The sequence below is a fragment of the Ceratotherium simum genome, chromosome 34 (assembly GCF_057802395.1).
Source record: "Ceratotherium simum simum isolate JZ-2026a chromosome 34, ASM5780239v1, whole genome shotgun sequence".
NCBI lineage: Eukaryota > Metazoa > Chordata > Mammalia > Perissodactyla > Rhinocerotidae > Ceratotherium > Ceratotherium simum.
In genome coordinates this window covers 30,792,108-30,807,124 of record NC_141933.1, presented here as the reverse complement: position 1 = coordinate 30,807,124, position 15,017 = coordinate 30,792,108, and the positions used below count along the sequence as shown (strand labels likewise).

The 15,017-nt window shown below is 40.4% G+C and overlaps 1 protein-coding gene across 1 annotated transcript in view; it reads right to left on the bottom strand.

Annotated features, from left to right (window-relative positions):
- Positions 1-3,998: 3,998 nt before the first annotated feature.
- SLC1A2 (solute carrier family 1 member 2) overlaps positions 3,999-15,017 on the bottom strand; it is a 73,597-nt gene continuing 62,578 nt past the window's right edge. Inside the window, exons 10-11 of the mRNA XM_087423132.1 lie at positions 12,117-12,348; positions 3,999-8,135 (exon numbers count right to left, since the gene is read on the bottom strand). Of these exons, the coding sequence (XP_087279258.1) occupies positions 8,064-8,135; positions 12,117-12,348 (304 nt within the window). The 3' untranslated portion in view covers positions 3,999-8,063. The remainder of the gene's footprint in view (positions 8,136-12,116; positions 12,349-15,017) is intronic.

The window sequence follows — 15,017 nt, the reverse complement described above, 5'->3', positions numbered from 1 at the left end:
AAAAACTTCCACAGTTGCATTTGCCATGCATGATACAGACATCAGATGACCTTTTACTAAGAATCATGACACACATCCAAGCTTCTCTTGCCCTGAACTGCATATTTACAAAGATGCGGGACACATGCAAACTTTCAAACAATCATCAGTACAAAGGACTCATAGGCAAGCTCTTCACTGATATACATCCCCAAATCACGTGAAGAAAGAGGAGAAATGATTCACTACTAGGCATCTAGGAAGGAAAAGAAGAGTTTTCAAAACACCAATCAACATGTCGACTGCATTTAAATGAACAGCTAAAAATAACATTTAAATTAAATTACAACACATCTACACACCATTTCACTGAAATTACACATAGATACCTACATTATAGCTACACAAAGTGCATAGGCACTGTTCTTCATGCGTGAACCAAGTGTTACTGTGTACACACAAGAACTTCATGCTCAGACAGCTATCTGTACTTGAAAATCACACATACAATCATTGCTAGTTGAGGGCACATTTAATCTGTTCGCTTAATGTGAAGCAGGTTCAAACACATACCAGTACACTTTCTATGTAACTGACTATTTTTTTAAAACATGGCAAAAATACTAGCCCTACAACCACATCAGGAAGTGTGGCAGAAAGAAGACCACTGTCTTTGCAGTGGCTATTGATCTGCCCTTTGGGGAAATTACATAGAGTGCTAGTCACCTGAGGACAGAATCTACCTGGGCTGCTTCTAAACAATTTCAGTGTGACTCCAAGCCCCACCTTCAGCCCCAGTGATAGAGTATTGCTTCATAGCTGGGACTAATAATTTTTTTTCTTAAAAATATGTGCTCAATTCACATAACAATGTGACGTTTACTACCAGTTTTCTTGGCAAGAATGAATTACAAATTTGTCCTGATTTGCTTCCCTGCACTCACCCTCCATGTCCGCTATTCCAAGTTTCCCTAAGCCAATTTTCACTTAAATAATGAGGAAGGCATGGGAGATTCTGAGAGAGAAATGATCCCACTGTTATCACCTTATTTTTCATCTTCTTAGAGAAAAGCAAAATTAGAATGGTTAAGAGGAAAAACAAGGCCTGATGTCAAAAATAAGGAATCAGCACCATTCCTTGAGTTAAAAAGACTAATTGTTTAAATGCATATCCTACCCAGCTAAGGGATTTAAGTGATTCCTTGTTCTTTGTGGTCAGTTTGTTCATTGCATCACAAAGGACTAGGTTTTTAAATTTTTGAAATGTGGCTGTATGTTCAGGAAAGAACTGACAGCTCTAAATTGCTATAGAAATTTCTTGTGCTCTGATTAGTTATAATGCTACATATGTGGTTTTATAGAAAATACCATAAGAAAATATCTGTCTGCAAAATTACAGATACTAAATAGATTAATTCATTCTACACTGAGTTCTTTATGATTTATGAAGAATAGATACAAACCTATACCATTATTAAAGGCTAAATCAATATTAAACATATACTATCCAGGACTATAAATACATTTTCTCATGCTGTTTATAAATAATAGCAAAGAAGCCTGGGGTCCTGGGGGTTTGTTTTAAAAAGAATGGAAGATTGGGTAGAGGAATTTGTGAGTTTGGGGTGCAATACTGATCAGAGGGCAACATGCTGTCCCCGGTAACATAGATTCATACCAGGAAGCCAAAATATATCTGCTGGCAGCAAGGTCAAATTAGATTCACAGTTTGCCAGCTCTCTCCTCAGGCTGTAGAAAACAAATAGAAAATCAATATACAAAAATCCTCACAAAAGTAGTTTTTTATATACAAATCTCTGTAGTGACCAGATAATCTGATCTGTGTTGTGCAACATGGAGATGCAATGCTGAGGTTTCCCAGGGGAAGGAGGAGGGGAGAGAGTTAAGGTGATTTACGGAAAAATCTGGATGCCAAAGGATGAATTCCTAGTAAGAAAAATAACTCATGGAGTTTTAAGCAACCAGAGTGCCAGCTTTCTGATCACACATCTCAGAGAACTCGCTCCATGGAGGAGAAACCTCAGAGATGTTAGACCAACTTCCTTAGCTAGCATGTCCATTTCTCTCCTACCAAAGGCAACAGGCCATTTCTAGGCAGGCTAAATGGTTGCCATGAGAAGAAACGGAACCCCAGAAGGAGTGAGCCTCCGACTGCATCATCCCCATCTCCACACGGGACGATGACAAAGGGAACCGTCAACCTGTTACGTTCCAACACTCACCCAGGGGGTGGGGTGTCTCCAGAGGAACTGGGGACCTGTTGCTATCCATCCTCTAGGTCAAGTGCTGACTCCACAAAGCAGGGGGCTCTGTTCCAGTAGCAGGTTTTACTCTCAGCACAAAAGGGTCCTGTATAACAATCAGAAAGACTTAAAAATATCAAAATGGATACTTGGTCCGGAGGTAGGAAGGTGAAGCAAGGCTGGACATAGAAAAAAACTGGTCAGTAATTCTTCAAGATATTATTTAGAGTGAACGAAATAAGAAGCTGGGGGCTTCTCTTCCTCTTCTGTAGGTTCTTACATGGGTCAGTTAAGAAATAGTCTTTTTCTTGTTGCTCTTGTGTCAGGTCTTCTGCACCGAAAAATTTAAACAAAAAAAAAACACTAACCCAATCCTTTTAGTCTTAACTTTACATCTCATTATCCCAAATCTAAAGAGCTGAAGTCTTCTCTGGCAATAAAGGTGCTCACAACACGATAAATACCAAACCTATTCTGTATTTAGAAGAAGTTTGGACAAAGAGCAAGGATGCAGGCAGTGGCCATTGCAGTGGCACCAGAAAGTGCAAGAGGTGGCTCAAAGGCCACGGCTGGTGACGTGCACCTTGCAGACAGACCATGCATTTTATCTGCCTTAGAAACTCCTTGGGCATTGAAGAAGGCAATGATAGCCAGCACCTCTACCTGTGATGTGATGCTCACGATAAAGGCAAACCAAGAGGAAAATTTGAAAATGAATTCAACCAAACATCCCTGCATATCTCTCCAGAGAAAGGACCTGGTCCGGGCTCACCCTGTGCATGGATGTGCGTGTCTGTATACAGGTGGAAAGAGAAGGTATTTACAGATAGTTGCTGTTATCGTTTAAGTCTTGAACCAAATTTCATAAGAGCGTTCAAGTTTATTTGCCAAAGACTCCCAAATTCCCATACTGGGCTGGCAATTAGGACTGTTTGGAGAAAACTGTGTTTTGAGTATTTGGAGTGGGCTCTGTTGGTGCAGAAGGAATGATGCAAGACCTTGAGTGAGGATGTAGACTCGTCCAGTCCCCGCATGGTGACTCTGGCAGCATTTTTCCCTGAGCTGAATTGCTACCTGTGCTAGGACAGTGAGTTAGGGAAAGGGCAATTTTATAAAAGGATGCCTGTTTGTGTCCCAAAACACCAAACTGTGGACTAATGCGGCCATCTTCCAAACTTGTTGTAAAAAGTCAAATGAAGACAGAGACTTGAATTTAATTTCCCCCAAGTAAGATGAGAAAAATAATACTCATTATTGTGGGTCCCTCTGACTTAAAATGTAATATAAATAAGTAGTATTTTATAGTAGTAAGCCTCTTATGCAAGAAGAAATTAAAGCAGAGATAATAATATCATAGATTCTTAGGGCTGGGAGGGGATTTTAATCATTTAATCCAACCCCTTTGGTTTACCCATGGGAAGAAATGAGGCTTGGGTGTAAAGTGACTTGTGTAAGTTATACAGCTAAAAATTGGCAGTCTAAGTCAAATGTTTCCTCTACCAACTGATTGTTTCTCATCATCTCTCTGTCATTACCTGACTTCGCTGTATTATGCTATGAAATTAGATACTATTCAATTAAGATTTCCCGTCATCTACTCTAAAACCAGCCCTTGCAACTAACTCGTATGGTCGTTTATTAAATTGTCTTTTAAGCAGCAACGATGATAAATGGAATAAGAAGAAAGGAGGAGGAAGAGTGCGAAATTGGGTTTTCCTTTAGGGAAAATCATAAGCAAATGTTGCATGAGCGGCTTTGAACTCACTCTGTCCAAGGAGCACAATCTGACTGCAGCGCATCCTGCCTGGCTTGGCCCTCAATGGCCCTTCTTCTATGTTTTAGCCAGGAATTGCCACAGATACTGAGACCATTAGTCTTCTCTGACAACTAGAGTTACAAAACTCTCACTTCAGAATTCCTTCAGGCTCTTTGCTTAAACTGAATCTTCTGAGGGTCCCAGACTTTACTATTCAAAGAGCGAGTCTCACAACAGCTGAGAAATCCCATTTGGTCCTTTGTCTTGGCTTGGAATGAATTCATTTGGAGAATAAGCAAAGCAGAATCAGCAGCCCAGACAAATGCACGGCCCCGAGAGTTTAAAAGCAGCGGAGTGGGAAGAGCCACCTCCAGTGGGTGTAACTGCTGAGCGCTTTGAGTCATCACACCAGGCACGGGCTGCTGAGGCTTGTTCATCAAGAGTCTGAATTATGGAGAATTCTCTCCGAGCACACACGTCTCTATTTGATTTACTGCTGTGTTTCATGGGTAAATATAGCAAGACAGAACCCCTGATTCTGTCAAAAATGAAATATTGTACCATAACTTTTGCTATTGAAAACAAAGGGAAGTGTGTTATTTGCAAAATCATGGCAGGATTGGGTTTCTTTTCGGGGACCCAGTGGATCAGTTACCCAACTCCTCAAGGACTTCTTGACTAGATACACATGCAAATGATATACTTCTCCATGCACGAGTGGAAATGACCTGAGACTCTCTAATCAATCTGTTGTTGGGATTCCTGGCATTACCTACCAGGAGTCATCTCCCCATGAACTGAAATTCCCCTAAGCCTTTCTCCACTTCCACCAATCTAAACCCAGGAGCTAGGCATTTTGGCACTCTTTCTTTAGGCTGACCAGGAGTTGGAGAGGAGAAGTAAATATTTGTCTTTTACAGGCATGGTAACTTCTGCAGGCAATGAGGCTATAGGCTGTGTTTCCACGCCCAATAGGAAGTAAAGAATTGAATCTGACATCTACTTGGTTCACAGTCACCTGAAGTCCTATATTGACAATCTGTGTGATCTACATGATTGCCTTCATTCTCTGATGCTTTTTGCCTGGGAGGCACATCCTCAAAGATCCAAGGGAAAGTCTCACCTGGAGAGATAAGCCATTCTTCTCGCTGATTGGATTTGAGTCATTGAATTGTAGTAGGTAATCAAATGGTGATTCCTCTTGGGTTTCTCAACAGCAAAAATGAGAAAGGGGAGCATTGAAGTCTACTTAGTCGGTTTTCTCCTGAAATGATTCTGATTCCTAGAAAGAGTGAATGAGTCTCTAACACAATGGTGTTGCTAAAGCCCTGACTTACAGACCACACAGGATGCAGTGTATGTATCTGGCCTGCCACGTCTGTATATAAATATAACATTTATGCATCATCAACTATTAATGGACTATTACCAGCATTTATATCCGTGTTGGACCTATTAATATAAATCTCTACATATAACTGACACGTTATACATATCCTATTTAGAAAAAGGTCATTAGAGGTATACTCTGAATCTATTTGTTCTGTTTATGGCACATATGCTGGGCAAGGAAAACCCCAATGGGCATGGCATAAAAGGAATGAAGGAGGCCTAAGAAAAACAGGGGACACAGTCATATGTCAGCTGTATATAGTCATGAATTTTCAGGCTAGTCCTGAATTTGAGAAATTGTTTATTATTAATATGATTTGTTGGATTTCCAGATAAATGTGATTTCCTAAGTATATTCTCATGAAACTTATTGTATACAGTCTCAAACCCGAAAAACCTGCTTTGTTAAGCTGTGCACCTTGTTTCTTCTGAATACATTGTCCGCTTATATATTTATAGGCGAACTGGATAACTGGGAAAAAGTGGAAGACAAAGGAAACCAGGAAGACTTTTAGGCAGAGTCTTGGGAAGATGACCCTGAGACCACTCCTTCAAGAAACACGTCAGCGTGTACAGGTGCTAAGCTGGCCTTAAACAGCAAAAACCACAAGCTCCTAGATGCCTCACCCAGATCCTTCTCTTCACCATAAAAAGGCTCTTGGAAGCACCACTCTAAGACAATCCTTAACAGCGTCACAGCTAAAGCCAGGAACTGTCCCCTTGACCCATGACATCTGCTTAAAGAATGCAGTTTCCACTACTACATTTCAGCACGTCCTTGGCCACCCTGTCAACTGGCCATCAAATGAAAATGAAGACTAATGCCATTAAAAAAAAAAAGGCAAAAAGTTGCTTAATACTGCTCAGTAGTGATCCTTATCCAAAAATAACTAGGGTTTAAGAGACAAAAACAATTGGAATCTCATGTCTTTTGTACATTCTAAAGGCATGTGATTTGGAAGAGAAGAGTCACAAGGAGTTCGTAATAAAGGCTATGTGATGTCCATAAACACCCCCTGCTCAGAGAATCTGGACTCTATGACTATTCATGAATATCTCAGCATCCATCTGCTGGCCTCAGATGACCAGCCTACTCCCACATGTGGACCACGCTCCATAGAGTCAAATGTGCTTTATTTCCCAATGATTCATGTTCAAGTCCTCAGCAAACTTCCAAACCCAGCAACCTTAGGGAAATACTGTGGGTTATTCAATAGAAAATGATAGTACAAACATTGAAAAATTTAGCTTGCTGAATCAATCATTCAGGAGTCATTGGGTGCCTACAGTATGCAAGGCACTGTGCTACTCCAATTATATTACTTATTTCTGCAAACTTTCACAGCCTTGAAAAGATTCCATCTGTGAAGTTGTGCAGAGCCATCCTGTGTTCCCCTTCATGGTTCAAGGCTGCCTTGACTATGCCATAGGAACGTCACCTTTATATGATTTTGCACATATGTTTGTTCTCTGTTCCTTTCCACAGAGAATATTGGGGAGGAAGATTGCCTCTGCTCCCACTGTGTCCTGTAACTGGTTTTATGTGCTCTGATGTAATATAACAAAAAACTTCCTACATATTAGATAACTAACAATATTTCATTTCTGTTTCTGTTTTTATCATGAGATGGTATTAAAAGGAGCACAGTCAACCCAACTGTCCTCCATGTGCGAGGAGAGTAAAATGATTAGGTCTTCTAGTTTGATGAGAATATGACAGAAATAATTTGGGGATTAAATATGTCTTTTTTGTTAGAAACCCAAATAAGAATTTTATGGATGAAACAAAGAAAGTGAAGCATAGATCAAACAATCTCACTCGATTTCACTATGCCACATGGTGCAAACCAAACCTAAACAAATTTGAATATTCGAATCTGGTTAAAATTGATGTTGACTGTGCTCCCTTACTATTGTCAATATATACAGCGGTTATATGCCAATTGCATCCTAATCCACTATCAAATTTAGAGCACGTGATGAAATACACTTTGAAATTTCAATAATTGTTCCCATAGACTAGGTGGGGAAGAGCAGAGATTCAGTGGCTTCCATAATCAGGTGCGTCTAAGAGTATGGCTCCCACTACAATGCTCTTTGAAACATTCAGCTTAAAGAGTATACAGAAGATAAATTGTAAGAGTTCTCTAAGACAGGTACTTTCTTTTAATCAACAAAAGGGTAAAATCTACAAGGCATTTAAAGGGATTTACTTCTAGAGGCTTCTAACAGAATCTCTTGTGCGTTACAAGGCAAGGCATGGAGAACACTTGAAGGAAGAACACACTGAGCATCTGCTCGTTTTTCCCTAGTCCCTGGAGGGTCCCATGCTGCTTTAGTCATGTCCCCTGGGAAAAGAGCATCCACAGTTCTGCATCTTGAGAGAAAAGGGAAGGTGGCAAGAACGCGTCTTCAATTCAAACCAATCCCTCCAGCAGCATCCATTGAAACAATAACACAGTGAGAAACTAGATAGTTATGAAGCATCATTTGGCGAAGACACAGCACCCTGCCTACGAGTGACTCACAACAGATCCTCTAAGCCTCAGCTAGCAGATTAAGTAAACACAGAAGTAGACGTGTTTTTTCCTTTTTAAAGAACGCTTGTGTATATCCTCTTTTACCATAAGATATGCTGGGGAGTTTATTCAAGAATTGGCTGAGTCATGTCCTTATTTTTCCTGTTTCCAAGGTTCTTCCTCAACACTGCAGTCAGCTGACTTTCCGTTGGCTGCCAGAGTTACCTGAAAATAATTATCATCAACATCCAGCTTACAGGCCACGAACCAGAAAACCACCCCGTGGGTTATGTGGAGGAGCACCAGATCCAGGTTATACTACACGACTTAAATGTTAGTTTTAAATGTTGTTCCTTCCAAATTGATTTTGAGTTGGTCTTGGTTTTCAGCATTGATCTGTGAACATTAAAATATACATATTTGCCCTGGGGGGTAATTGAGGGACTAGAGATACTTTGCAATTTGGAGGATAACTTCTACCATGCTTTTAGGGTGGTGGGGGTGTCTAACTACCCATTGACCCATCACACAATAATGCAGTCCTTAAAAAATAGTGTCCTTGTGCTACTCCATACAACCACAGAGGAACCAAATCCAGAACTAGGCAGCTAGTTCTACTCATGCATGTGAAAGGTTCAGTTGCAATGAGGCCAGGTGGATTTTATACATGTTCCATTTTAAAATCAGAAATCATGATGGTTTGGATACCAAATAGGCAAACTAAAAAGAAAAGGGAGGGATTAAAAGCCTGGGATCAGTGACATCTATATATGTCAATTATCTCAATGTAGACATTCAAATACAATCACTGGGCTGTCTACATTAGGCTTCCCTGGCTCTAAGCAAACTGAACCCTCACACAGAACAGGAGGTTTTCCCCTCCACTTCTAAGTAGTTTTCCTAGCTTACCTTCCATCTGTCTGTCCTCAACGTCATGTGCAAACTTAAACCCACGACTGATATTCCACATAATGGAGAGACTGCATTTATGGAAGCATTAGGATATGAAGACATGACAAATGCAGCAATGTTTGAAAGAAATCTGACTTTTCTTCTTACCCAAGTGGAAGTGAAACGCATGCACTATAAACACACACAACATGCTAGGAACAGAAAATCAAGTGCCCTTCACAAACCAAGCAAATGAAAATAAAAACTATTCAATCTTCCAATCCCCATTAGGCCCCCACTTTTTTTTTTTAGGAAGACCATGCAACAAGCAATGACTACCCCCGCCATGCAGTTATTATGATTAAAATAAAAAAGCTATTGCACAACTTCAAACTACTATTACAAAGCAAGAGTTTGAAAACAGAGACCAACGTGATGTAACAATGCTTGAGGTGGTTTGACCAGAGCTGCAGCAAATTTGTTTCCCCTTCAGTGAACTGTCAGGAAAGACTGCCAGGAACAAACTGTCTGCCTGGAGAAGCTGCCTCTTCACTCTGACCTTGAATGTGCCTGCTTGGCTTTCAGTGATGAACCAGATCAATAGCTGTGTAACATTATAAATCAGCCTTTGGAAAACCAGACAGCACTTTGGGGTGGTGGTGGGTTTTAGGTTTTTTAAATACTGGGGCCTTTGTTCCAAAAGTAGCTGGGACAGCAGCTTTTTGGCATTTCCTTTTCTGGATGGGCTAAAGGAAGCCGGGACTCCACTCCCCAGTCCATTCCACTCCTCTCCGCTCCAACTACCTGAGCAATAGAAAAAGAACAAGGGGAAAGCACTGGCAGTAAACAGTGATGTCTCCTATCTCAGTTTTTAAAACAGTGAGACTGAGAATCGACCAGGAGGAAGTTCAAAGGCATGAATAAATGTGACTTAGATATTCTGGGAAAGTGTGCAAATTCATCTCCACAGCTCTGGCTGCCTCCTTCACGCATCAATGTCAACTCACTTAGTCGGTCTAGAGTGAGAAGAGCCAATATGCCTCCCCGAGCAAAGGCTGAGGACCAACTAACCTTCACTGAGCTGAACCCAATCACTTCACCAAAAAATGCAAACAGCTGGAATAGTTAATTAAACCAATATGGCCACTTCATCATTTCCATGACTTGCTCAGTTTCACCATTTGACCATCTAAATGCTAATTCGCCAACGCATCTGCAGGTAGTTGGTTGGGTAGTCAATGATATAGAGAGACTGAGCCACTATTTCTATGGACGTGTCCAGCAAAAAACATCTGAAATAAAGCATAGGGTCAAGATGCTAAAAGGATACATTCAACAAATGTGTATAGAGCACCTACTGCATGCCAGGCACTGCCTTAGGTGCTATGACACAGCAGTGATAAATGGGGACACAGTCTCTCCCCTCACGGGCTTACTTTCCAGTGGTAGGGATAGTTTACAACATCTCCCTTTAGGGCTTGAATTGTTTTGTTTAAAAAATGGAGCAAATTTCTCCTGAAGTACTTGATATCCTTTAAGAAAAAAAATCTAATCTAGGAAGTCTGAAATCTAAAGATCTGTCCATGCCTATATCCCTCTTCTTCAGAACATATCCTATACAATATTGTTAAGAAGCCTCTTGAGACGCTCCAAAAGGGCCATGCTATTGACCACTAGGATTCTTCTTATACATAATTGCAAAATTAAAAAATATATATGGTGATTTCACTTTGTTTCATATTACTATTTTACCTTGTATGGCAGTAATTTAGGATCAAGCCTTATCTCCACTACAAAATCATACATTCATTTTGCTGTCCTGCCATGCCTAATTCAGGCTTTGCAGATAATGGACACTCCATAAACACTTGATGAATGATCAAAATATCAGAGGTCATAGGAATGAGATGGGGGTACTCAACTGAAATCCACAAGGCACACAATAAATACTTGTTAAACACAATAGAGCATAAAGCCATTCCATGGGAATGTTGACCCTGGTTGACTCAAACTAACATTTTGATGGAGAATAATCCAGCACATTCATTTAGATGTGGGAAACACTAACTTTCCAGGAGAATGGAGTATACCCTTTAGGTACATCTGAACTTCTAATAATTTGAATCATTTTCACTGACTCAATTAATTTACGCAATTGCCTCTTCATGGGTGGGGTCCCTCTGTAATTTGTATCAGAGCCCTGGTTCACCCACACATGTACCTGATATAGAAGGGATGGGCAGAAGACTGTGGCTGGTCCATTAGACTTCTGGACCTATGTTACAGTCCAGTAAAGAGAATTGTTTCTGTGTCATCCTTAGTTGCCTAGCAGAAGTCATGGTGTACATTTAGAACAAGTCAAAAATAACACAGGAAGAAATTAACTATTAAATGATATCTTGTCAACAGGAGTCAAAAAGGTAACAGAAATCTGTGTTGGGTTCAGATTGTCCTCGGTTGCTGCCTGGAACCATTTTAGCAACCCAACCCCCAGAGTTGACTGGTCACCTGTCAGGGTTTCTCCAAGTTTGCTTCACTCTGGTCACGACACTCTATCTTTGGTCTTTGACAATGTCAAGTTAGTTACAATGAATGCTAGACAGAGCCCATTGAGCTTGAAGACTTAGTACCCAACAGCTTGGAAAAGAGTCCAGAACATCCATGCTTCAGGAAAGATGGCGCTGCCAGGCAGTGTGTGAAATGTAGTGGTTTTTAAAAGACATCTATGGATAATTGTCCTGAAGGATAGTTAGCCTTTACTTGAAATTGCTTTCCCATTCTTGGAGCAAAGTCACTGCTGGGTCAAAACTCACCTTCCCGCAAAAATAATTAAGAGAAAAATGGTTGAACAAAGTTCTGTTTGTATGTTTTTTACCAATACGTGATATACAACAAGGAGGAATACTTGAGTTATATAAATCAAATAATTCTGGGTATTTCTCTTGGTGTTTCCCTTGAGAAATAGAATATTTGAAAACCAGTAAAGATGTAGAAACCACAAATTCTTCTGCAAAATATTCAAGAAAACCAATCAAACTTGTGGGGTGGGTGGATGGTGAAATCAGAATGACTGTTGTATATCACATGGATGAAATAAGCTCTTTCATGATTGGCTCTGTCACTGTTAGACCTGTTATTTCCTGCCATGTTAGACACAGAGTTAGATGATCTGGGACTCATATAGAAACTTAGGTTACATGATTCTTTAGAAAAATAAATGTGAAAATAATACATGCAGGGCTTTTGTTTTTGTTTTAAGAAATCGAGCATGCACTATCATATACAGGTTTCGATATCCATGAATGGGAAAGGTACCTTGCACTCATCTACTATGACCGAGTTGTGTGCAGCATAGACACATTGATTAGAGTTGCTTTCCCTGTGGTTCTTCATGTCATCATAAATGGACTGAGTCTTGGTCATTTCAATATCTTCATGCACTCGGTGCTGGGAGTCAATGGTATCCAGCTCAGACTTGGAGAGGTGATAGACAATCCCAGCCCCAAAAGAGTCACCCACAACATTGACTGAAGTTCTCATCCTGTCCCTGGGGATAAATAACAGAAAACATTTGGTGAGGAACAGTATGATGTGGTGGTTGAGAGGTCAAGGTTTAGATGCAGAGGGACCTGGGGTTGAGTTCTGGCTCTAGCTTTCCCTCTGCCTGATCTGGGGCAAGTTACTTCACCTTTTTGAGCCCTGATTTCTTTGTTTGTCAGTTGGAGATAACAATCATACTTCTCTCATAAGCTTGTGTGAAAATTAAATGAGATAATGTATGTAAATTGCTTAGCAAAATGTCTGATGAATGGTAAGCACCCAAAAACAACAGCAAAGAAAAAGGAGGAAAAGCAAGGAAGAATTAGGGGGAAATAATGTGTCCAGATCTCAGAATTAGTACGTAGGCTGTAGACTCTCCTAGCTGTGTCCAGCAGTTCCTCTTGATTTAAACTGTTCTTCAGGGCCGGGTCTGTGGCTTAGCGGTTAAGTGCGCGCGCTCTGATGCTGGCGGCCTGGGTTCGGATCCTGGGAGCGCCCGGAGGCACCACTTCTCCGTCCAACGCGAGGCCGAGTCCCGCGTACAGCAACTAGAAGGATGTGAACCTATGACATACAACTATCTACTGGGGCTTTGGGGCGAAAAAGCTGAATAAATAAAATCTTAAAAAAAAAAAAAATAAATAAACTGTTCTTCAAAGACTCCAGCTGACCTCCACTGATTTTATTTATTAATTCTAGAGGAAAGAGTAGCTACCTGAGACTTCTCCCATAACAGATAATTCATCTTTTTGTAAGGACTGAAACTAACGCTGCCTTTCCCCTGCACCACAGTCTCCCGCCAACACACACATTACACAGATACAGCTTTGGTAAGAAACCCAGCCACAATTTTCTCTCTGACCAATATGTGTAATGACGGTGTGTCCTGGAAAAACCAAAATGCTTTGTCTTGCTCTCTCTATTAACCTAAAATAATTAAGTCTTCCAGAGTGCTTCTTGAACCAGGAAATGTTAAGAAAAATCCTTCCTCAAATCTTGTTTCTCAAATTCTGATTTGAAAAAATAGGATGGTTGATAACTCTCCCTCTTAGAGGGTCAGCACCAGGAAAACTAATTAAGTTCTTGAGAGTAAGTTGTGTTATCTCATCCATAAGTTCCAATCACTGTGATGAGTCCTTTTGACCACGTTTATGAGATACTCAAAGTCCTAAAGAGAAGGATGCTGGGAAACCACAAAAAAAAAAAAAAAAAAGGAAGGAGTTTAGGTAAAGATACTGCTGAGACATCTTAGTCCAGGACACTCTAACCTTCAATCCAAAAAAATGTAAGGATACCAGAATTAGTTCAAGGAAAAGTGGAAACCTTAATTGGTTCTTGGAACAAAGGCCTAAAATAAATTCTAGTTGCTACTATCAAATCTATTTCTCATTATAGAATAAAAATATGAAGCTACACTAGGAAGAGTCTAGCCTGGCTCCCTTACAAGGAGCTTGTAAGCCAGCTGTCCTTCTGGTTTCAAACAGGAAGACGTTGCCCACGAAAAAATAAAGATCAGAGCCCAACTTCAACTCTCAAGGGGCATCTTTCCATCTGAGAATGCTCTTCTCTTCCCTTCTGCTTTGGAGAATCTGCCTCAGAGTGATAGAGTCTGTACATGAATGAAGACTGCGTCTTGAGGTCATCCACAAAATCAGGCACCAGTAGAGATTGCTAAGAAGCCCCAGTATAAGGGTATGAGAAGGAATACATGACAGTAGTTGAGAAAAAGCATGGACTCTGGACTTGGGTTCAAATGCCAGCTTTCCCCCTTACCTGTTGGACAACCCTGATCTCACTCAACATCTGTGAGCCTTAGTTGCCTCATCTATAAAATGGAAAGAATAAAAATGCCCACTACATAAGAATTGTTGTGAAGATTAAAGAAGATAACAAAGTGCTTTGCACAGTTCCAGACATTTAGTAAGAACTCGCAAAACATTAATTATTACATGATGTGTACTTTCAATATTACTAGTAATCTTATCAAGACAATTCAAATATATTTTTGGCACTTCCTAAGTAGAACATCCAAACATGCCTAGTTGAACTACTATCTCCCCCTGAAAACACGAACCCTATTGACAGGACAGTTCCTATGAAGGCACTCCCAACTAACCAGCTGAGTTATCTGTCCATCATACAGCTGTGGTCTGCTTTGTTGCTTTTCAACAATACTTTCAATCACTCCTGGTATGTATTCTGAGTCATGTACCCAACACCCTTGACCAATTGTTAAATTCCAAAGAGTGCTAAAGTCTTCAAGAGGAATGTTCTGAGTACACATTTATCTCATGGCCCAGAAGAATCTGCCTTTATTGGCAAGTAGAGAGACCAAAGATGGTGGTGGTGGTGATGGTGTTGATAATGGTAGCTACGATTTATATTGCACTTCATACCTATAGGGATATACTTTATACATATTACCTTATTTAGTCCTCACTACAACTCAAAGTACTAGTATCCACATTTAAGAGATGAAAACACTGAGGCCCAGAGAGATTAAGTGGCTTCCCAAAGTCACACATCCTAGTAAAGTCATAGAACCAAATTTTAACACATCCATTGTGACTCCAGAATCCACTGTCTGCCATATGATGCAAAGCACCTGGGAGCCAGCCAACCCTGATATTGAATCCAGCTCAGCCACTTACTGACTGTGTGATCTGGGTAATTCTC